This window comes from Chiloscyllium punctatum, chromosome 39, assembly GCF_047496795.1.
Source record: "Chiloscyllium punctatum isolate Juve2018m chromosome 39, sChiPun1.3, whole genome shotgun sequence".
Taxonomy (NCBI): domain Eukaryota; kingdom Metazoa; phylum Chordata; class Chondrichthyes; order Orectolobiformes; family Hemiscylliidae; genus Chiloscyllium; species Chiloscyllium punctatum.
In genome coordinates, this window is record NC_092777.1 from 69,281,808 (window position 1) to 69,306,106 (window position 24,299).

Here is a 24,299-nt window from a genome sequence, read left to right on the forward strand (position 1 = left end):
GGGTCAGTGCTGAGGGAGTGGGCACTGTCGGAGGGTCAGTGCTGAGGGAGTGGCTCTGTCGGAGGGTCAGTGCTGAGGGAGTGGGCTCTGTCGGAGGGTCAGTGCTGAGGGAGCCCCGCACTGTCGGAGGGTCAGTGCTGAGGGAGTGGGCACTGTCGGAGGGTCAGTGCTGAGGGAGTGCCGCACTGTCGGAGGGTCAGTGCTGAGGGAGTGGGCACTGTCGGAGGGTCAGTGCTGAGGGAGTGCCGCACTGTCGGAGGGTCAGTGCTGAGGGAGCCCCGCACTGTCGGAGGGTCAGTGCTGAGGGAGTGTCGCACTGTCGGAGGGTCAGTGCTGAGGGAGTGCGCACTGTCGGAGGGTCAGTGCTGAGGGAGCCCCGCACTGTCGGAGGGTCAGTGCTGAGGGAGTGTCGCACTGTCGGAGGGTCAGTGCTGAGGGAGTGCCGCACTGTCGGAGGGTCAGTGCTGAGGGAGCCCCGCACTGTCGGAGGGTCAGTGCTGAGGGAGCCCCGCACTGTCGGAGGGTCAGTGCTGAGGGAGCGCCGCACTGTCGGAGGGTCAGTGCTGAGGGAGCGCCGCACTGTCGGAGGGTCAGTGCTGAGGGAGTGGGCACTGTCGGAGGGTCAGCGCTGAGGGAGGGCCGCACTGTCGGAGGGTCAGTGCTGAGGGAGTGGGCACTGTCGGAGGGTCAGTGCTGAGGGAGTGGGCACTGTCGGAGGGTCAGTGCTGAGGGAGTGGGCACTGTCGGAGGGTCAGTGCTGAGGGAGTGGGCACTGTCGGAGGGTCAGTGCTGAGGGAGTGGGCACTGTCGGAGGGTCAGTGCTGAGGGAGTGGGCACTGTCGGAGGGTCAGTGCTGAGGGAGTGGGCACTGTCGGAGGGTCAGTGCTGAGGGAGTGGGCACTGTCGGAGGGTCAGTGCTGAGGGAGTGCCGCACTGTCGGAGGGTCAGTGCTGAGGGAGTGGGCACTGTCGGAGGGTCTCTCCCCTCCCCCCTGTCGGATGCCCCTCTCTGGGCTGTAACGGTCTCCCGTCCGCGAGGGCGGTTTGAATCGAGCGCGTGCCGGGCGCGCGCCTCCTGTCGTTCCCGCAGTGCGCGCCCTCGCCGCTTCCTGAGCGTGTCCCGCGGTGGGGCCCGGCCGGGCCGGGCCAGGCGAATGGCTGGAGCCGGCTCCCAGGAGGAGGCCCGTCCGGCGGGAGAGGGTGAAGCCGAGGCCGAGGCTTCAGTTTGGGCCTGTGGAGAGTACAGGCTGTTGGTGTGGACGGCAGCCGCCGTGTTACTGCCCGTCTTACTCACTCTGTGGTGCAGCGTGAGGAGGGCCCGGCGGGAGGAGGCTCTCAGGAGAGGCCCAGGTCTGGGCCTAGGCCTAGGCCTGGGGTCATGGCCCGGAGCCTCGGTGCACAGTTGGCGCTACACCGACCTGTTCACGCGGCCCACTTACTGCAGCGTGTGCGGCCAGGCCACTCTCCGCGGCTCCTACTGCCCTCGCTGCGGCCTCTGTGTCGATGACTCCTGCTTGGCCCGGGCCGAGCGCCGGCTCCGCTGTAAGGAGGCAGTGCAGCCGTGTCCGGCCGAGCGCGAGGCCCAGGCCCAGGCCCAGGCCCACCAGTGGGTCCGCGGGAACCTGCCGATCTGTAACTCGTGTTCGGTGTGTGGTGTTCAGTGCGGCTCTCAGCCCCGGCTGTGTGATTACCGCTGTGTGTGGTGCCAGCGGGTGGCCCATGATGACTGTGTCAGGGAGCTCGGGCTTTCCTGTGACCTGGGCCCGCTCCGCCGCGCCATCATCCCCCCGCGGTATCTCTACATGGCCCAGCGGCGGAAGGAGGCAGCGGCGGCCGGCCTCCGGGGAGCAGCTCAGCCAGGTACCCGTGCGGCCCCCGGACATCATCATCCCCCCCCCCACATCATCCCCCCCCACATCATCCCCCCCCACATCATCCCCCACCCCCCCCCACATCATCCCCCACCCCCCCCACATCATCCCCCCCCCCCACATCATCCCCCCCCCCACATCATCCCCCCCCACATCATCCCCCCCCCCACATCATCCCCCTCCCACATCATCCCCCCCCCCCACAATCATCCCCCCCCCACATCATCCCCCCCCCCACATCATCCCCCCCTCATCATCCCCCCCCCACATCATCCCCCCCCCCCTCATCATCCCCCCCCCCTCCATCATCCCCCCCCTCCATCATCCCCCCCTCCATCACCCCCCCCACATCACCCCCCCCCCACATCACCCCCCCCCCCACATCACCCCCCCCCACATCACCCCCCCCCACATCACCCCCTCCCCACATCACCCCCCCCATCACCCCCCCCACATCATCCCCCCCCCACATCATCCCCCCCCCACATCATCCCCCCCTCCACATCATCCCCCCCTCCATCATCCCCCCCCCACATCATCCCCCCTCCTCCCCATCATCCCCCCCTCATCATCCCCCCCTCATCATCCCCCCCTCATCATCCCCCCCCCACATCATCCCCCCCCACATCATCCCCCCCCCCTCCATCATCTCCCCCCTCCTCCATCATCTCCCCCCTCCATCATCCCCCACCTCCATCATCTCCCCCCTCCATCATCCCCCCCCCACATCATCCCCCCCCCCCATCATCCCCCCCCCATCATCCCCCCCCCATCATCCCCCCCCATCATCCCCTCCATCATCCCCCCCCCCACATCATCATCCCCCCCCCACATCATCATCCCCCCCCCACATCATCATCCCCCCCCCCACATCATCATCCCCCCCCACATCATCATCCCGCCCCCCATCATCCCCCCTCCTCCCCACTCATTCCCCCTCAACCCCCACCACCATCCCCCCTCATCTGCCCCCATCCCCTCCTCACCCCCCCATCCCCTCCTCACCCCCCCAACCCCCTCTCACCCCCCCAACCCCCATCCCCTCCTCACCCCCCCATCCCCTCCTCACCCCCCCAACCCCCTCTCACCCCCCAACCCCCATCCCCTTCTCACCCCCCCAACCCCCATCCCCTTCTCACCCCCTCAACCCCCATCCCCTTCTCACCCCCCACCCCCATCCCCTTCTCACCCCCCCATCCCCTTTTTACCCCATCCCCTTCTCACCCCCCTCCTCCTCCCCCCCTCATCCCCCCCCGTCGTTCCCCCCCCCTCCTGTCGTTCCCCCCCCCTCCTGTCGTTCCCCCCCACTCCTGTCGTCCCCCCCCCCCCCCCCCCCGTCGTTGTCGTCGTCGTTGTCGTCGTCGTCGTTCCCCCCCCCCCCCACCGTCGTCCTTCTCCCACCCAACCACCACCTCCCTCCATTATCCAGCATTCCAATCTGAATTCAAATTGTGTGAACATCTTTGTAATTTGATGCTGGTCGGTGTGCACTGATTTCTGCACTAACGTGCTTCTACACTACTCCTTTCTACAGTTCTCCTATGTGTGCCCAGAAAACTGGAGCCCAATTCTGGTCCTGGCGAATGTTCGCAGTGGAAACAACATGGCTCAGGATCTGATGGGAGAATTTCAAACACTCCTTAATCCCATTCAGGTAATATTTGGATCTGTGGGAGCTTCATGATTGACAGGTGAATGAAAGGAACATCAGCAGCACCTTATCTGGCTTTTCAACTTTACATGTGGTCAGTTTTGAAGATCCAAGTTACAACAATGAATGAGTAACTTGCTTTTGGGGGGAATATCATGTCATAGTGTTCCCCTCATCTTGTGCTGGTGGTGAGGGATTTATTATTTTCCTCTTTTAAGATGCTCACTAAAACTAATCTTATCTCTTTATGTGGATGGTGTTAATTGTTTTCACATATTTTTTTGAAGTGTCTCATCTCTGCCTCATTATATTAAGGGTGCTGTTGTTATGACTCCGGATGATATTATTCCCAGACTGAAATCTGGCTTGATAGATCACCTGTTTTTTTTTGGTTTTAACAAGATAGCTTCTCACTGAAACAGAAAAGAAGCATACAAGGCTGCAGATTCTGTTTTCACAATAAGGCAAGTTTATAAATCAAAACCAAATAATTACATCACTCATATATTTAAAGATTTTGAAATGTTACTCACCCCATAAGGAATTCTTTTCTTTATCATCCCTCCTTTTCGCTGTGCTGTTCAGCTCCTAGCCTTCAGAATTGATGCAGTCTTTCGGCGTCCTTCATATAACAGAACTCCAAACTTGCTGAGCTTCAAGTAACTCACTCAGTGTTTTAACCAAATACGTCTGATCTGGAGCTTTTACTAAAACCCTAATGTTGGCAGCGTGTTGGCTCATTGGTTAGTACTGCAGCCTCCCTTTGCCAGGGACTCAGATTTGATTCCAACCTCGGGTGAATGTCTGTGTGGAGTTCGCACATTCTCTCCATGTCTGTGTGGGATTCCTCTGGTTTCCTCCCACAGTCAAAATATGTACAGGTTAGGTGGATTGTCCATGCTAAATGCAAGGATAGGGTAGAGGGGTGTGTTTGGTGGAATGCTCTTCAGAGGGTAAGCATGGACTTGATAGGCCGAATGGCCTGCTTCTTCACTTCTTGGATTCTGTGATTCTAAGGTAGCCTATTTTTAACAATTCTAAACAATCTACATAAATCAATTCCTGACCTTCCAACCTGGGATCTAATGCACAATGTTTACCATTTTTGATTGTAAAATTCTCCCAACCTACACAAACAAAACATCATTTGTCAAGAAGGCTTTCTCCTACTTTGTTTCCAAAAGTATAACCATGGACTCAGAAATGCTTACAAGTTATTTATTACACCCTTCAGATGCACAGAAATGCCACTGATAAAAAAAACTCAAAATAATTGACATTTTAATGCATTTAAATCACGTAATGAAAATATTAAATTTTTGCTGTGTTTGAGGTGATGTGGTTTACTTGGATTTTAATGAGATGTTTGACCAGGTTGCATCAGCAGACTGGTCAGATAATTGAAACCTCATAGGAGCCAAGGGAAATTGGATTCAAAATGAAGGGTGCTTAACTTTTCTTTTGGCAGGGGCAGTGGGTGAGTTGCTTCTCTCTGTCTGCATTGTGAGGGCGACATTGATTTGTGTGTGCGTGTGTCTGTGTGCCTGTGTCTGTGTGTGTGTGCCTGTGTCTGTGTGTGTGTGTACATTCCTGTCTCTCTCTCTCTCTCTGGTGGATGATGTGTGCATGAGGAGTTGCTGAAATTGTGCCTGAATGTGTGCGTTGTGCCTCTGCAGGTTGTTGATCTTGATTCCACGACTCCGTACAAAGCTCTGCAGTTGTGTACACTTCTACCGAGCCACAAAACGAGAGTGCTGGTTTGTGGGGGAGATGGGACAGTGGGCTGGGTGCTGGACGCCATTGATGACATGAAGTATAAGGTATGAAAGCTCATAATAAATGGGAACAAATAAATACTCTCTTTGGCCCCTCAAGCCTGCTCTGCCATTCAATAGCATCACAGCTGATCTGGCTTACTTCACATCCAGTTTCCTGTCCTTGCTCCATAACCTTTGATTCCTAACTGAGAATCTACCTATCTCAGCCTTAAATATATGCAAGGACTCTGACCCCATAGCTGTCTGTGGCAAGGAGTTCCAAAGAGAGACAACCCTCAGAGAAGGAATTTCTCCTCATCTCAGTCTTAAATTGGCACTCCTTTATCCTGTCAGCATTTGCCCTGTCAAGTCCCTGAAGAATCCTGTATGTCTCAATGGGATCATCTCTGTCCTCTAGACTCCTGTGAGTAGGGTCCCAATCTGTTTAGCCTTTTCTCATAAGACCAGACCAGGGATCATCCTAATGTAATGTCTCTGAACTGCCACCAATGGAATGATTTCCTTAAACAAAGGGACTAAACCTGTGTTCTAGGTGTCATTTCACCAGTATCTTGTACAGTTGTGGTAAGACTTCCCTCGTCTTATATTCCAATCCCTTTGAAGTAAGGGCCGTGTTTTAGTCTTCCTGATTACCTGCTGCACCTAAGTGCTAGCTTTCTTTGTTTCATGTGTATCTGAAGTCCCTTTGTGTTACAGCTTTCGGCAGTTGTTCTTTTGTTCTACCTTCCAAAATGAAAAACTTAATTTCTTCCCACGTTATACTCCATTTGTCGATATTTTGCTCACTTACAAACTCTATCAAAATCTCTCTATGAACTGTATGTATCCCTCTAGCAATGTGCCTTTAGTGTCACCTGTAAACTTAGCTATGGTGCATTCAATTCCCTAGGAGAAAGGGAGGACTGCAGCTGCTGGAGATCAGAGCTGAAAAATGTGTTGCTGGAAAAGCGCAGCAGGTCAGGCAGCATCCAAGGAGCAGGAGAGCTTCTTCAAGGAAGGCGTCCTTGCAAGAGAATTCGCAGTAGGTTAAAATTGACTAGGAGAAAGTGAGACTTCTCCTGAAGAAGAGTTTATGCCTGAAACGTTGATTCTCCTGCTCCTTGGATGGTGCCTGACCTGCTGCGCTTTTCCAGCAACACATTTTTCAGCTGCATTCAATTCCCTCAGAGTAAAGCTTCTATTATTCTTTTCATTTGAAAGAAAAGCTAACTCTATTAAACTGAAAGTAAGGTTTCATCTATACTTTCTCTATCAAACACACCCAGGACAATTGCAGCACAGAGTTAGATCCAGAGTAAAGCTTGGACTTCCGGATGGATTTTAAACTGAAAGCAACACTCCCTCTACCTCGTTCCATCAAATTTTCCTAGAACAGGTATTGCAAGGAGATAGATACAGAGTAAAGCTCTCTGTATACTTTCTCTATCAAACACTCCCAAAACAGGGACAGCACAAGTTGCAAATTCTATTTTGGATAAGTATGAGTTGTAATTTATAGTAGACAATTACTGAAAGTCAGTACTGTGCATCTTATTGGTAGTGCTTGATTCTGATCAAACTCATGTGAGCATTGGCAATTAAACCTGATGTTGTCTTTGTTCAGGGACAGGAGCAGTCCATTCCATATGTTGCTGTTCTCCCTCTGGGAACTGGCAATGATTTGTCAAACACACTCGGCTGGGGAGCTGGATACACTGGTGACATCACAACCGAAGAGATTCTTCAGAGTGTTCTAGACGGGGAGGTAACCAAATTAGATCGGTGAGTTCTGGGTTAGCTAGCTGAATAACATCAGGAATCAGCTTTTCTGTAGGAAAGATGTCCCAGAGTACATCCTGTGGCTAACCTGCGTAAAGACATTGCCACGTGGTGGGGATGTGTGGAGCAGTAACTAACACTTTAGCCTAAGTGAGTTTTAAAGAGCCTGTTAAAGAAAGAAGATCATTAGGGTGCGGCAGTGGGATTTAGGGAGGCAACTGGGTCAATTAAGAGATGGCTGCTGGGGGTGGTGGGGGGAGGGGGGATGGTTAAGACCATAAGAAATAGGAGCAGGAATAGGCAACTGGCCAGTCTGATCTGCTGCACAATTCAACAGGATCATGGTTGGTCCAACATTCCACTTTCCTGCCTTTTACCTATAAATAACCCTTGGTTTCTCTACAGATCAAGAATCTGTCGATGTCAGCCTTAAATATACACAGGGATTGTACCCCCGCCAAATCTCTATGGCAAAAACTCTTAACCCTCAGAAAAGCAATTCCTCTGTATCTCAGTCTTAGATTCACACCCGTTTATTCTGAGACGATTCCCTGTGGTCCTAGACTCTCCCATGAGAGGAAACATCCTCTCATTGATTACCTTATGCCCTTTGATCCTTTATGTCTCAGTGAGTTCACCTCTCATTCTTCTAAACTCTAGTCAGTAGAGTCCCAACCTGTTGAACTTTTGCTCCTAAGACAATCTCTCCATTCTGGGAATCGTCCTAGTGAGCTTTCTCTGAACTGCCTCCGGTTAAATGATATGCTTCCTTAAATAAGGGAACCTAAGCTGGGAGAGGTGATATGTCACAGAGGTCTGTGTTGCGTGAATTATCTGTTCAGTGTGGTGGCTGTCCGTTTTGTAGGAATACAACCGATAACTGGGGAGGGACAGAGCCACCAAAGGATTTAAAAGCTTGTGGGTTGGAGATGGACAACAAGGTAGGGGTTGGATGAAAGACACTTGCTGCAACATTATATACAATAGAATCATAGAATCCTACACCATTCAGTCTATCAAGTCCATACTGACCCTCTGAACAACATTCCACCCAGACCTACCCCCATAACCCTGCATTCCTCATGGCTAACCCACCTAGCCTGGACAATATGGTCACTTTAGCTAATCCATCTAACCTGCACACCTTTGGACTGTGGGAGAAAACCGGAGCACCCGGAGGAAACCCACACAGACACGGGGAGAATGTGCAAACTCCACACAGACAGTCACAGAGGCAGGAATTGGACCCAGGTCCCTGGAGCTGTGAGGCAGTAGTGCTAACTACTGAACCACTGTGCTGCCAAAACAGAAGAGTTTTGGAGGAGCTGGATTTTCCAAGATGAGAGAACAGTTAGGAAAGCATCTCTCCACCCTTCAGGCTCACTGCCTTTATTCCTGATGAAGGGCTTTTGCCCGAAACGTCGATTTCGCTGCTAGTTGGATGCTGCCTGAATTGCTGTGTTCTTCCAGCACCACTAATCCAGTACTTGGTTTTCAGCATCTGCAGTCATTGTTTTTACCAGGTGGCAAATGGGGTTCAATGCAGACAAACGTGAAGTGATTCACTTTGGGAAGAATAACTGGATGGTAGAATACTGGGTCAATGGAAAGATCCTTGGTAGTGTGGATGTGCAGAGGGATCTTGGAGTCCCACGTACGTAGATCCCTGAAAGTTGCCACCCAGGTTGATAGTGCTGTTAAGAAGGCATACGGTGTGTCAGATTTTATTGGTAGAGCTATTGGGTTCCAGAGCCACAATATCATGCTGCAACTATACAAAACGCTGGTGCGGCCTCTCTTGGAATATTGTGTACAGTTCTGGTCGCCCCATTACAGGAAGGATGTGAAAGCATTGGAAAAGGTGCAGAGGAGATTTACCAGGATGTTGCCCGGTCTGGAGCGAAGGTCTAATGAGGAAGGGCTGAGGGAATTGGGTCTGTTCTCATTGGAAAGAAGAATGCTAAGAAGTGATTTAATAGAGACATACAAGATGATCAGAGGTTTAGATAGGGTAGACAGTGAAAGTCTTTTTCCTAGGATGATGATGTCAGCTTGTACGGGGGGCATGGCTACACATTGAGAGGTGATAGATTTAAGACAGATGTCAGAGGCAGGTTCTTTACTCAGAGAGTGGTAAGGGCGTGGAATGCCCTACCTGCCAATGTAGTTAACTCAGCCACATTAGGGAGATTTAAACAATCCTTGGATAAACACATGGATGATGTATGGGGTATCGTAGGGGGATGGGCTTAGATTAGTTCACAAGTCGGAGCAACATCAAGGGCTGGGTCAGAGAGAAAGAGCCAAGTATATCAGATCGATGAACTTGCTTAGTATTCACTATCACTTGCTCACCTTGTGAGCTTGAAATGAACATTAATTCTGTGTCTGGAAAGCAACTAGTATCTGGGCAGGCAACACTGAAATCCCTGGGTGTCACAAGTTACACATTACCTGCATGAAACCATCCAAGCAGTGTGTTCAGGAGAGGAAATCTTGTGGAATAAGGATTGAATTGCTTTCCAATAATGAATTCAATGTTTCCAATTCTCCCCACAGATGGAGTGTGCGGGTGACAAAGGGGTTTTACAGCTTCCATAGGCCCAAGGTAACAATCACATCCAACATCCTCCCCCTCCATACATCAAAGAAGCAGGCGCGCTCTCTCTCTCTCTCGCTCTCCCCCTCTCTCTCTCCCTCCCCACTCTCTCTATGTATCTCTCTCTCTCTCTGCCCCTCCCCATCTCTCACCCACCCTCCGTCTCCAGCTCTCTCTCTCTCTCTCTCTCACACTCTCTCTCTCTCTCACACTCTCTCTCTCTCTCTCTCTCTGCCCCTTCCCATCTCTCCCCCACGCTCCGTCTCCAGCTCTCTCTCTCTCTCACACTCTCTCTCTCTCTCTCTCTCTCTCTCTGTCTCTCTCTCTCTATCTGGATTGCAGTCAATGGCCTGTAGCACTGTGTGTTCCCGCTGTCTCAGTAGAAGCCCTGTCTTATAGGCTGTCTGATTACGCTGTTCTCTGCTCCCATTCTTGTTCCCTAGATTTACACTATGAACAATTATTTCTCCATTGGACCAGATGCGCTTATGGCTCTGAACTTCCATGAATGCAGGCAGCAAAGCCCTTTCCTTTTCTCCAATCGGATTATTAATAAGGTGAGCAATTCCATGTATAACACTTGGAATACTGTGTTCAGTTCTGGTCACCTCATTATAAGAAGGATATGGAAGCTTTAGAGAGGGTGCAGAGGAGATTTACCAGGATGCTGCCTGGACTGGAGGGCATGTCTTATGAAGAAAGGTTGAGGGAGCTAAGGCTTTTCTCATTGGAGTGAAGAAAGATGAGAGGTGACTTGATAGAGGTGTACAAGTTAATGAGAGGCATCGATAAATAGTCAGAGACTTTTCCCCAGGGCAGAAATGGCTATCACAAGGGGGCATAATTTTAAGGTGATTGGAGGAAGGTTTAGGGGCGATGTCAGAGGCAGGTTCTTTACACAGAGAGTGGTGGGTGTGTGGAATGCACTGCCAGCGGTGGTAGGAGAGTCAGAGACATTCGGGACATTTAAGCCTCTTGTGGATAGGCACATGGATGATAGTAAAATGAAGGGTATGTAGGTTAGTCTGTTCTTAGAGTAGGATTAAAGATTGGCACAACATCGAGGGCCGAAGGTCCTGTACGACACTGCACTGTTCTATGTAATTCTGTGAATAAAATCAACAGTCTGCCTCTTCATTGAATAGTGACAGTCAGCACCAATCTGCCACATGTCCAACTGTGACACTGGTGTTAGAAACTTTTAGAAAGATGGACATAACTGCACAGTTCTTGGCAATGTCTGGAAGGATGTCTAAAACTGTGTTGTGTCTATCCTGGGAGTGTTGGATGGGGACGGGGTGGGGGGGAAGTGTTAGATGGGGGGATGGGGACAGTGGGGAGGATTTTGTTGGATGGGGGATGGGGACAGTGGGGAGGGTATTCGATGGGGGGTGGGGATAGTGGGGAGGGTTTTGTTGGATTGCGGGTGGGGAGGGTTTTGTTGGATGGGGATGGGGACAGTATGGGGGGGTTTGTTGGATGGGGGTGGGGACAGTGGGGAGGGTTTTGTTGGAGGGGGTGGGGACAGTGGGGAGGGTTTTGTTGGATGGGGTGGGGACAGTGGGGAGGGTTTTGTTGGATGGGGTGGGGACAGTATGGGGGGGTTTGTTGGATGGGGTGGGGACAGTATGGGGGGGTTTGTTGGATGGGGTGGGGACAGTATGGGGGGGTTTGTTGGATGGGGTGGGGACAGTATGGGGGGGTTTGTTGGATGGGGTGGGGACAGTGGGGAGGGTTTTGTTGGATGGGGTGGGGACAGTGGGGAGGGTTTTGTTGGATGGGGGATGGGGACAGTGGGGAGGGTTTTGTTGGATGGGGGATGGGGACGGTTTTGTCGGATGGGGATGGGGACATTGGGTGGGGTTATGGGGGATGGGGACAGTGGGGAGGGTTTTGTAGGGTGGGGGTGGGGACAGTGGGGGGGGGTTTGTTGGATTGGGGTGGGGCCGGGGGGGTTGTTGGATGCAGGATGGGGACAGTGGGGGGGGGTTATTGTTGGTCGGGGGATGGGGACAGCGGGGAGGGTTTTGTATGGGTGTGGGGACAGTGGGGGGGTTGTGTTGGATGGGGTATGGGGACAGTGTGGGTGGTATTGTTGGATGGGGTGTGGGGACGGTGTGGGTGATATTGTCGGATGGGGTTGGGGACGGTGTGGGTGCTATTGTTGGCTGGGGTGTGGGGACGGTGTGGGTGATATTGTTGGATGGGGTTGGGGACGGTGTGGGTGGTATTGTTGGATGGGGGGTGGGGACTGTGGGTGGTATTGTTGGATGGGGGGTGGGGACTGTGGGTGGTATTGTTGGATGGGGGGTGGGGACGGTGGGTGGTATTGTTGGATGGGGGGTGGGGACGGTGGGTGGTATTGTTGGATGGGGGGTGGGGACGGTGGGTGGTATTGTTGGATGGGGGGTGGGGACGGTGGGTGGTATTGTTGGATGGGGGGTGGGGACGGTGGGTGGTATTGTTGGATGGGGGGTGGGGACGGTGGGTGGTATTGTTGGATGGGGGGTGGGGACGGTGGGTGGTATTGTTGGATGGGGGGTGGGGACGGTGGGTGGTATTGTTGGATGGGGGGTGGGGACGGTGGGTGGTATTGTTGGATGGGGGGTGGGGACGGTGGGTGGTATTGTTGGATGGGGGGGTGGGGACGGTGGAGGGGGGTATCGTTGGATGGGGGGTGGGGACGGTGGAGGGGGTATCGTTGGATGGGGGGTGGGGACAGGGGTTTGGGTTATGGGGCGTGGGGACGGGGGGAGTGGGTTATGGGCGGTGGGGACGGGGGGTGTGTTATGGGCGGTGGGGACGGGGGGGTGGGTTATGGGGGGTGGGGACGGGGGATTGGGTTATGGGGGGTGGGGACGGGGGATTGGGTTATGGGGGGTGGGGACGGGGGATTGGGTTATGGGGGGTGGGGACGGTGGGGTGGGTTATGGGGGGTGGGGACGGTGGGGTGGGTTATGGGGGGTGGGGACGGTGAGGTGGGTTATGGGGGGTGGGGACGGTGAGGTGGGTTATGGGGGGTGGGGACGGTGAGGTGGGTTATGGGGGGTGGGGACGGTGGGGAGGGTTATGGGGGGTGGGGACGGTGGGGGGGGGTTGCGGGATGGGGACGGTGGGGGGGGGTTGCGGGATGGGGACGTGGGGGGGGGGGTTTGTTGGATGGGGAATGTTGACAGTGGGGAGGGTTTTGTTGGATGTGGGGTGGGGACAGTGGGGAGGGTTGTGGGGGGAGGTATGCGGGATGGTGACGGTGGGGTGGGTATTGTTGGATGGGGTTGGGGACGGTGTGGGGGGTATTGTTGGATGGGGTGGGGGACGGTGTGGGGGGTATTGTTGGACGGTGTGGGGGGTATTGTTGGATGGGGTGGGGGACGGTGTGGGGGGTAATGTTGGATGGGGTGGGGGACGGTGTGGGGGGTAATGTTGGATGGGGGTTGGGGACGGTGTGGGGGGTAGTGTTGGATGGGGGATGGGGAGAGTGGGGGGGAAGTTTGTTGGATGGGGGATGGGGAGAGTGGGGGGGAGGTTTGTTGGATGGGGGATGGGGAGAGTGGGGGGGGAGTTTGGGGGATGGGGAGAGTGGGGGGGAGTTTGTTGGATGGGGGTTGGGGACAGTGTGGGGGGTAATGTTGGATGGGGGTTGGGGACGGTGTGGGGGGTAGTGTTGGATGGGGGATGGGGAGAGTGGGGGGGAAGTTTGTTGGATGGGGATGGGGAGAGTGGGGGGGGAGTTTGGGGGATGGGGACAGTGGGGGGGAGTTTGTTGGATGGGGGATGGGGACAGTGGGGGGGAGTTTGTTGGATGGGGGATGGGGACAGTGGGGGGGAGTTTGTTGGATGGGGGATGGGGACAGTGGGGGGGAGTTTGTTGGATGGGGGATGGGGACAGTGGGGGGGAGTTTGTTGGATGGGGGATGGGGACAGTGGGGGGGAGTTTGTTGGATGGGGGATGGGGACAGTGGGGGGGAGTTTGTTGGATGGGGGATGGGGACAGTGGGGGGGAGTTTGTTGGATGGGGGATGGGGACAGTGGGGGGGAGTTTGTTGGATGGGGGATGGGGACAGTGGGGGGGTGTTTGTTGGATGGGGGATGGGGACAGTGGGGGGGAGTTTGTTGGATGGGGGATGGGGACAGTGGGGGGGAGTTTGTTGGATGGGGGATGGGGACAGTGGGGGGGAGTTTGTTGGATGGGGATGGGGACAGTGGGGGGGAGTTTGTTGGATGGGGGATGGGGACAGTAGGGGGGAGTTTGTTGGATGGGGATGGGGACAGTGGGGGGGAGTTTGTTGGATGGGGACAGTAGGGTGGGGGGTTTGTTTTCTGTTTAAAAGAGTGGTGCAATCTTTAGTTTCAAGTTAAAAGTGTTGAGGCAGCTTTACTCTGTATCTCACCGTCTGCTGTGCTTGCCTTGAGATGAAGTTTCCCATGGTACTATCAGGACTGTGGGATGGATCAGGATTTAGTTCAGTACAATGTGTGCACCACTCGCTGCCTGTCCCACACTCCACGAATATATTGTAGTGTAGCTCTAGTATCCAGGTGTAATCACTCACTCCAGACTGCATTCCTGGTCGGCATTGTGCTAATTGACAGTGATTCTTGCACTGGATTCAGCCCTGGAATTTCTCACATTTCTGTTATTTATTTCATGAAAAGGCTGTTTATTTCTTCTATGGGACCAGAGACTGTTTAGTTCAAGCTTGCAAGGACCTGGATCAGAAGATTGAGGTGAGTTTCCTGTTGTCAGCATTTTAAAGCTCAAGTTTATTGCAAAGGTGGGTTTGGTGATAGTGTTTGGGTTTGAGTGATGGGTGAGCTCAGCGATAACGTGGACTGGACTGGAGGGTGTGAACACTGGTGGGAAAGGGGCTTGGTTTGGGCACTGATCTAAGGCTTTAACTCCCTGCAAGCTGATCCTGTGGCTCAGACCGGCAGGAAAACCAGATTCATCTTCCTGGTAAAATAAAGTGCTGGAAATTTGAAAGAAAAACAAATTGCTGGAAAAACTCAGCAGATTTGGCAGCATCTGTGAACAGAAACAGAGTTTCGAGTCCAGTGACTCCTCTTTAGCACTGGTAGCTAGGAAAAGCTGGTAAATATGTACATGCTGAAGATGTTGGGGGGAGCCCAGAAAGAGAGACAAAGGGATAGCTGATAATATACTAATAAGAAGAGGTTGATGCTGGGGTCAGTAAATAGGTGATAAGGGGTTGGCTGTGCTGCCAGTGTCATTGCCAGGGCCCAGAGTGTGAGCATGAGTAAAGGACAGGGAGGGCAGTGTACAGGTTTTTAAATTATTGAATTCAATATTGAGTCATAGAGGCTGCAGGGATCCCAAGCTGAAAATGAGTTGCTATTTTTCCAGCTTGTGCAGAGCTTTACTGGAGCACTGCAGCAAGCCTGAGGCAGATGGCCAGGGAACACAGTGGCAGGCAGCTGGAAGTATGGGTCATGTTTGTGGACAGAACGTAGGCATTCTGCAGAGTGGTCACCCAGTCTGCATTTTTTCTGTCTGGTGTAGAGGCGACCACATTGTGAGCAGCGAATATATTAGATTAATTTGAGTGAAATAGTGGTAAATTACTGCTTCAGCTGGAAGGTGTGTCTGGGGCCTTGAATAGTGAGGAGGGAGGAGGTAAATAGGCAGGGGTTGCACCTTCTGCGGTTCCAATTGCAAGTGGCATCATAACAAATGTAATGGAGATGGAGAAACTGGGAGAATGGAATAAAGTCTTCACTGCAAGCCGGGTGTGAGGATGTGTAATCAAGGTCACTGTGGGAGTTGGTGGGTTTGTAGTGGATATTGGGGACCAGCCTATCCCCAGGAATGGGAACAGATGTTGAGGAAAGGGAGGGAGGAGTCAGAGATGGACCAGATGAAGGTGAGAGCAGGGTGGAAATTGAAAGCAAAATGAATAAACTTTTCCAGTTCTGGACTAGAGAGGGAAGCAACACCGATGATGTCATCGATATACCAGAGAAAGAGTTGTGGGTGGTGGACGGAGTAGTTCCAGAATAATGGATGTTCCACATACCCCACAATAAGACAGGTAAAACTGTGCAGATACCCATGGCCACCCCTTTGAGAGGAGTTTGAGGAGTTGTTCAAAGTGAGTTTGAGTTTGACCAGGTGGAGGAGGGTGGAGGTAGTAGATGGGGACATCTCAGCTGTTTTTCTCCAGGAAGTGGAGTGCCCTGAGACCATCGTGATGGGGGAATGGCTGTGTCAGGGGATTGTATGTCCATGGTAAAGAGAATGTGGCTGGAGCCCACAAACTGGAAATTCTGAAACTGACATAAGGCATCAGACGACCCACAGATTTAAGGGACTAGACGAGAGTAATCTTGGTTTTCTGGTCTATCTGTACTTGCTGTGTGCAAATTGCTCACATGCCAGCACTTCAAAGCTGGATTTCAGTGGCTGAAAGTGTCTGGGAAATCCTGGTGGGCTGTGTTTGCTTGTAGAATCCATCCTGTCACTAACCCTTGTCAGTCACCCCTCTCCTGGTGGGCCCTCTTGCTTCTAATGAGTCCTGTGGGGAGAAAGGCGCCTCTGCTGTCTCTCTCAATCTATCCTTCTTTGCTTTTTCTCTTCTGTACCACCTCACCCAAAATACAGTTGGAGCTGGATGGGGAAAGAATTGCATTGCCGAAACTGGAGGGGATTATCGTTCTCAACATTGCTTACTGGGGAGGGGGCTGTCGGCTTTGGGAAGGCACAGGGGACAAACCTTATCCCCCTGCCAGGTAAGTCCTACTTTAACAATAGGCTCAAAGCAGCTACTGAGAGGATGCTGTCCCACCTTGAGTGCTGGGATCCTGTGACATGTGTGGCACTAGCCTGTGCTCTTTACCACTGAACAGATGTTACATGTAAATGTAACATTGAAGAGTGAGTGAGTCCTTTGGGGTTGAGAGCGAGCGAGTTCACCCCTTTGAGGAGGGGGAGTGAGTGAGTTAACCCCTTTTGGGGGTATGGGGAGAGAGAGCAAGAGCGAGTTAACCCCTGCAGTGGAGGGGAGAGTTTCCCTTCAGGCAGTGGGGGAGAGGGGGGAGTGAGTTAACCCTTTTGGGACAGAGATCAAGTCAGCTGTTTCAGGAGAGTGTGTGTGTGTGTGTCAGTCAGTCCTTCATGGTGGGGGGGGGGGGGAGAAGAGTTGTACAGAGTGAGTGTTGTGATTTGGGGGTGAATCACTGAAGGAATGGGGTGTGGGTTTCAGTAAAGATGGGGGATTCTCATCATTTAACAAATGTTTGTGGGTCTTTTAGGACAGGATGTTGTTTGGCAAAGAACAAATCTAGTGTTGACTATATCAGTTTAACTGCTAACACAATCGCTGACAAAGGAAAGGTCAGCCAAGCTGGTAGTAATATTGATATCTAATTGTGATCTGGCTCTGTATCGCAGCTGGAGAGGAGATTGGCAGAGAAGAAAAACAAGGTTGTGTCAGTGCAGTTATAGGTGAGAATCGTGTTCCACGTTGTGGTTGGGACAGACTGGAACACATAAGCTATGCATAGGACTGGACAGTTAGCCAGTTTGTCCATTGTCCACCTCTTGGGAGTAGGAAAAGCTTTCAAGTTTCACAACATCCTTCCTGTAGCAGGGACACCAGAATTGAACACAGTATTCCAAAAGTGGTCTAACCAGTGTCCTGCACAACCACAACATGACCTCCCAATTCCTATACTCAGTGCACTGACCAATAAAGGAAAACCACCTTCACTATCCTATCCGCCTGCGACCCTACTTTCAAGGAGCTATGAACCTGCACTCCAAAGTCTCTTTGTTCAGCAACACTCCCCAGTACCTTACGTTTAAGTGTATAAGTCCTGCCCTGGGGAGTGATGTGCTTGCCCATTGGCCCATCTGATCCAGATCCCATTGTACTTTGAGGTAACTTTCTTCACTGTCCACTACACCTCCCATTTTGTGTCATCTGCAAACTTACTAACTGTACCTCTTTTGTTCACACCCAAATCATTTATATAAATGATGAAAAGCAGTCTTTGTGGCACACCACTGGTCACAGGCCTCCAGTCTAAAAAGTAACCATCCACCACCACCCTCGGTCTTCTACCTTTGAGCCAATTCTATATCCAAATGGCTAGTTCTCCCTGTATTCCATCTGATCTAACCTTGCTAATCAGTCTCCCATGAGGAACCTTATTGAGCACCTTACTGAAGTCCATATAGATTACATCCATCGCTCTGCCCTCGTCAACCCTCTTTGTTACTGCTTCAAAAACTCACTTAAGTTAGTGAGACATGATTTCCCTCCCAAAGCCATGTTGACTATCCCCAAAGACTTGAGTCAACGTCATCTTCCAGAAACCACAACTGCCAGCTTTCCTATCTCAATGCAAACTCCTTAACTGGTTCCATGTCACTACTTCAATCTGACTCAAAATCACAACTAGATTCAAAACCCCCAACTCTGCAACCAACTCCCCCTCAATGTTGGGACTGACTTAGGAATTGTTGAATCAAAAGGGCCCACTGAAGCCTGTTCCATTGAAAGGGTACTGAGCTGGAATGTTCCATTTCTCTCTCCTCAATAACTTTCTGAACTGCTGAGTATTTCCAGCATTCCTGTTTGGTTTAGATTTTCAGCACGGGCAGTGGTTTGGTTTTGTAATGAAAGCAAGGACTGATCAAAGGCTGGTTAAACCAAACCTATCCTCAGCATGACCCCTGCAATTGTTCAAGACAAAACACAGACTAGAATAGAAACACTTCTCAAACAGCACCATTAACAGGGAAGTGATGATGTGGGTGCTATGTCACTGGACTCTCAGGGTAATATTCTGGGGTCATGGGTTTGGATCCCACCATGACAGATTGTGAATAGCAAGGGTCTTTGTCTTAGGGTGGAGGAGTTCAAAATTAGGATGTATATTTTAAGATGAGAGGAGAACTTTTTAAAAGGACATGAGGGGCAATCTTTTTACACAGATTGGTTCATGTGTGGGATGAACTGCCAGAGGAAGTGGTAGATACAGGTACAGTTACAACATTTAAAAGACATTTGGACAGGTACATGAATAAGAAAAGTCTCGAGGGATATGGCCCAACACAGGCAGGTGGGACTAGTTTAGTTGGGGAATTTGGGCATGGACTAGATGGGCTAAAGGATCTGTTTCCATGCTGTATGATTCCGTGACTGATGTACGTTCAGGCCAGCAATACTAATGAATGAATTTTTTGAAAAGGCACCAATGAAATCCTTCCTCTCTCACTTTTCCTTTTATCAAGTCTGCAATTGCCATATCGTGGTGTTGAGCCAGGACAATCACAACTGTCACGATAGCGCCATGTGCAAGTCCAGACAGCAGAACATTAGGCTCCACATCTAGATGTTTCCTCCATTTCCCCAGCTGAAGGGACAGAACCAAAGAATTCTCTATCGGGGTAGAAAGTGATGTTTTCCAATCCAAAACTAGGATCCTCATACTAAACACAGGAAATGGCGAGGTCTGAGTGATGATCTGGTCACAATAGACTCTGTATCATCACTAAACAGCATGATAATGGATAGGTGATGGATAATATTAAAGAACAAATGCATTAATCACTGCAGTTATACATTCCTCTCAGGCAAAAGCACACGACAGGAAACATGGCACAACTGTGGATAAGAAAGGATATTTCAGACAGTATTAGCTCCAGACAGGAGTCATATAAAGTTGCTTAGAAAAATAGCAAGCTTGAGGACTGTGAGCAAAGGAGATTCAGCAAAGGAGAAACAAGGGGTTAAATAAATGGGGAAAAATAGAAATTAAAATAAGAGACCAAAAAGATAGATGAGAGAAGAATAATAGACACTGTCTAAATGAACTTTAGCAAGGCTTTTGACAGGGTTCAACAAGGTAGACTGAGTGGTAGTCAGATTACATGGGATCCAGGCAGATGTTGCCAAGAAAATATTTACTAGGATGTTGTCGGGGTTAGAGGGCTTGAACTATCAGGAGAGGCAGAATAGACTGGAACTATTTTCCCTGGAATGTTGGAGCTGAGAGGTTAATAAAATCATGAGGGGCATGGATAGGGTAAACAGACAAGATCTTTTCCCTGACGTGATTGAATCTAAAACTAGAGGGCATATGTTTAAGGTGAGAGGGGAAAGATTTAAAAGGGACTGAAGGTACAACCTTTTCACACAGAGGGTGGTGTGTGTGGAATCGGCTGCCAGAGAAAGTGGTGGAGACTGGTATAATTACAACATTTAAAAGCCATTTAGATGGGTATATGAATAGGGAAAGTTTATAGGGATATGGGCCGGGTGCTGGCAAACGGGACTAGATTTATTTGGGATATCTGGTTGGCATGGATGAATTGGACTGAAGGTCCTGTTTCTATGTTGTACATCTGTATAAGTTGATAATATGTCATTGTTCTGTAGGATGTAAAGTAATGGCAGCGTGTCCAATGTGGCTGTTTCAGTGAATTGAGCTGAATATATTCTGTGTCCTTCTACCTTACAGTCATAGTGACGGGCTGTTGGAAGTAGTTGGTGTTTATGGCTCATTCCATTGTGCTCAGATCCACGTGAAACTGGCCAACCCAGTACGCCTGGGCCAAGCCTACACTGTCAGAGTAAGTACATACCTCTCAGAGCCTGAAGAGCACTCTGTGGTGGCAGAAACAATGCCAAAACAGGGCTTTCCTGACAGCAGTCACCACTGCAGCTTGAGTCCATGATGATGCAGGCGGAAGTGGGTGCTGTATGCCATGGTGTTTGGGTGTGTATATATATATATTTTTTCCTTCAGGATGTTTGGTTTCTTAGGGGCATGCAGTCAGCATGTCTGGCTTTCCGGGAGTGGGGGGATCCGTGCCTGGCCTTCCGGGAGGGAGAGGGGCCAGGTTTTGGGCTGGGTGGGGCTAAGGGTGCAGGGCCGATGCTGGATTTTCCAGGAGGAAGAAGGGCTGGTTTTCCAGAGGGCAGGGGGAAGTGGAGAGGGGATGGGCGATGCTGGATTTTCCAGGAAAGGGAGGGGCCAGTTTTCCCAGGCAGGTGGGTGGAGTGTAGGGCGTTGCTGGATTTTCTGGGAGGGAGTAGGGCTGGTTTTCTGGGGGGGGCGGGGGGGGCAGGGTCTTTCAGGGGGAGCGGGGGGCAGTGCTCAGTTGCTGCTGCTGGGTTGAATTTGTTTCTTTGTTTCTCCCAGCTGATTCTGAAGAACTCGGTGATGCCCATGCAGGTTGATGGGGAACCCTGGGTTCAGGGACCATGTTCTGTTGTCATCACTCACAAAACCCAAGCTCTGATGATCTCACCATCAAAACGACAACCAGAGGAGGATGTCCAGAGTGCATCAGCACAAGGCACAGTGGAAAGCTGACACCAACGTTCAGAATGGTACAGAGGCAATCCTGTCCAAACTGCCTCTCAACTGGGAAAGATGCACTTTACCAGAGTAACTTTACTCCTCTCAGCTTGAATGGTGAATAGCAGCCAAGAAACATCAGATACTGTGATTCATGAGCGCTGGAGGGAGGGAGTGTGAGCACTGGGGCTGGGGAAGCCCCTGATCCTTGGGATTGGGGCAACACGATTCCTTCGTGGGATAGGGGAAGTTGATCCATGCAGGACATTGGAGGGACAACAGGAATCGGATGGGGAAGGATTTCTGATGATATCTGCAAGTAATTTGAGTTCTTTTGTAGAGAGAGCTTTACTCTGAATTTAACCCCATGCTGCCCCTGTCCTGGAAGTGTTTGATGAGGACAGGGTCAGGATTAAAGTATGTTATCTTCCCAAGTACGACATTTACCAAAGGCAGCAGAATGTTCCTGCCTGCTCCCCGCCACTGGCCTGTTTAGTTGATGCAGCTCCCCCACATCAGTGATTTCCAGCAGATAGTGAATTGGTTTAATTTTCACTGTCCCTCCCCTAGACCACCTTTCTGTTTTTGGAAGTTGTTATTTCTGGATCTTTGATGTGGTTTACAGTATATTTTTTGTCTTGCTGTGTTTGCACAGATTCTGGACCTAATTGAGTCTTTGCACTGTGGCTGTTTACTGTGGTCATTATTACTGCTTCATCCATATTCTTATTGTAGAAGTCTGGATTGCACTGCTGATAGCTGACACTGTCTGAGTTGCAGGTCGACACTGACTAAAGACAGATTAATGTTTCTGTATTCCGTAACCAAATGAAAAGTCCCAACCTGCTTCCCAGGAACTGTTCTCAAACACATTTTGACCCCGAGCCACATGGGGAGATATTAAAACAGGTCTCAGCCTTGATGTAAAGACAGAGAGTGATTTTAACTGCCTGAGAGGTGACTCCGGGTCAAGTCTGAGCTCAAGCTTTGTTTGTGACCTTCAGGAAAGTGCAGAACCGAGAGGCACTAGGCTTCAGGTTCTGCTATACCCCAGCCCTCACAGCCCCTCATCAGTGGGGGTCAGGAAGTGAGGCTGCTCCTGGGGATTAGGGGAATGGAGCAGGGGGTGATGGTTGGGCTGTACTGAGCTGTTAACCCCAGTTCCATCCTGATCACGATGGGACTGATGCTGCTCTCAAACCATATTCTGTCTCCTTTACTGATTCCGAACATTGTTTCCACGTCACATTTTTATCTTCCGTTGCTTCTGGGAGGTGTGATGTTAAGTGTTCTCATTCCATCTATTGTAATATGTGTAAATGGGGAGGGAAGATTAATGTCCTGATCGTGGTCAAACTTTGTGACATCAATAATGTGAAATAAATTTGGGACTAGCTCTGAAAGAGTTTATCTTTTGTCTTCTGCTCCAGGTTAATATATAGAGTCAGAGTTTAGCAGCATGGAAAGAGACCCTTTGGCCCATTGTGGCAGTGCTGTCCATCAAATGTCTATCAATCTTAATCCCACTTTCCCTCACTTGGTCTGTAGCCTTGATGCTATGGCCTTTCAAGCTTCACCTCTGTAGTTCTTAAATGTCTTGAGGGTTCCCACCTCTAGCACTCTTGCCTGCCAGTGAGATCTAGATAGCCACCATCCTCTGGATGATTTCCTCAAATCCCCTGAACTCCTAGGTGTCTCTGTTCTACAACACTGCCCAGGTTCCTACCATTAATTGTACTAGTCCTCTCAATTGAGAAAACGTTTTTCAGGATTATATACATGGTTCAAATTATATATATTTTTAGTTTCATTTATTGCAAGTATAAATTTTTTTGAATTAGTAACGTATGGGTTTTATATGTGTCTGAAGGTAATAATTAACTTTTAAATACTTCTGTAGCCATTATGGCTTCTTTCAAAACAGATTGAGGCTTCACTTTAGAATTAATAGTGTGTACATTGGTAGAGATTTACTATTGTTCCAGTTTAAGCACTGCTGCCTCACGGCGCTAGGGTCCCACATTTGATTCCACCTTTGCACAACTGTCTGTGGAGATTTGAGAAGATTTGTAGCTCAGGTTGAGGTTCTGGAAGGCTCGTTTTCAGATGTTTCGTCACCATACTAGGTAACATCATCAGTGAGTCTCCAGTGAAGTGCTGATGTTATGTCCCACTTTCTATTTGTGTGTTTAGCTTTCCTTGGATTGCTGATGTCATTTCCTCTGGTGATATCATTTCCTGTTCTTTTTCTGAGGATGGTAGATGGGGGTCCAAATCAATGTGATGGGTGAGAGAGTTCTAGTTGGAATGCTATGCTTCTAGGAATTTTTGTGCATGTCTCTGTTTGGCTTGTCCCAGGATGGAGGTATTGTCCTAATCAAAGTGGTGTCCTTCCTTGTCTACTAGGATACTAGTAATACTGGGTCATGTCGTTTTGTGGCTAGTTGCTGTTAATGTATCCTGGTGGCTAGTTTTCTGCCTGTTTGTCTGATTTAGTTTTAGTTACAATTCTTGTAAGGCATTTTGTAAATGACAGGAGTTTTGTCTGCTTGTTTGGGTTGGTTGCTGAGAAACTGGTGGACTTGTTCATTGAGTACCCATTGTTTCTGAATACACAGTCCAGGTGATTTTCCTCTGTTCTTCACACTTCCTCTGTGCTGCATTGTGTGGTGGCTCGATGAAATAATGACCTAATGCAGCTTGCTTTGTGGATGTTGGGATGATTGCTTCTGTAGTTCAGAACGGAGGAACCTGAATTATCTGAAGCACACAGGCAGGGAGTGTTTCATTCGGTTAACGTCTAGCCATGCATTGGGATCTTGCGATCTTGTTCGCATGATCTGAAGTTGGGTTAATTAAATGCTGGATAATCGAGATTCCTCTGTCAATGGTCCGTGTGTGTCGTCATTCTGTAGATGCTGGTTTGAAGTTCCCTATTGACTGTTCGCTCTCCTGTGACATCTAGGAATGACAGCTTGTTGTTGTTTTCCCCCCCTCTCTAGTGAATGTTACGTCAGTCAGGGGACTACTGATGGTGTTGAAGGTTTCCTCTAATTTGTTTTGTTTAGTGATGACAAAGGTGTCGTCCACATAGTGGACCCAAAGTTTGGGTTGGATGGTTGGCAGAGCTGTTTGTTCAAGTCTCTGCATTACTGCCTCTGCTAAGAACCCTGATATGGGAGATCCGTTGGTTTGTTTGTAGGTCTTGTTATTGAACGTGAAGTGGGTGGTAAGGCATAGGGCCACTAGCTTGACGATGTCATCTTTGCTGATGTGGTTGGCCCTGTCTGGTGTTGGTGTCTTTGGTTCTTCTAG

The 24,299-nt window shown here is 50.4% G+C and overlaps 1 protein-coding gene across 1 annotated transcript; it reads left to right on the forward strand.

Annotated features, from left to right (window-relative positions):
• Positions 1–1,063: 1,063 nt before the first annotated feature.
• dgke (diacylglycerol kinase, epsilon) lies at positions 1,064–22,387 on the forward strand. Its single transcript, XM_072559032.1, is given in 11 exon segments — positions 1,064–1,816; positions 1,818–1,859; positions 3,405–3,524; positions 5,198–5,341; positions 6,903–7,060; positions 9,617–9,665; positions 10,100–10,213; positions 14,313–14,384; positions 16,276–16,403; positions 20,142–20,253; positions 20,826–22,387. Coding segments are annotated over 11 exon segments (1,776 nt in total). The 5' UTR covers positions 1,064–1,153; the 3' UTR covers positions 21,000–22,387.
• The last annotated feature ends 1,912 nt before the right edge of the window (positions 22,388–24,299 follow it).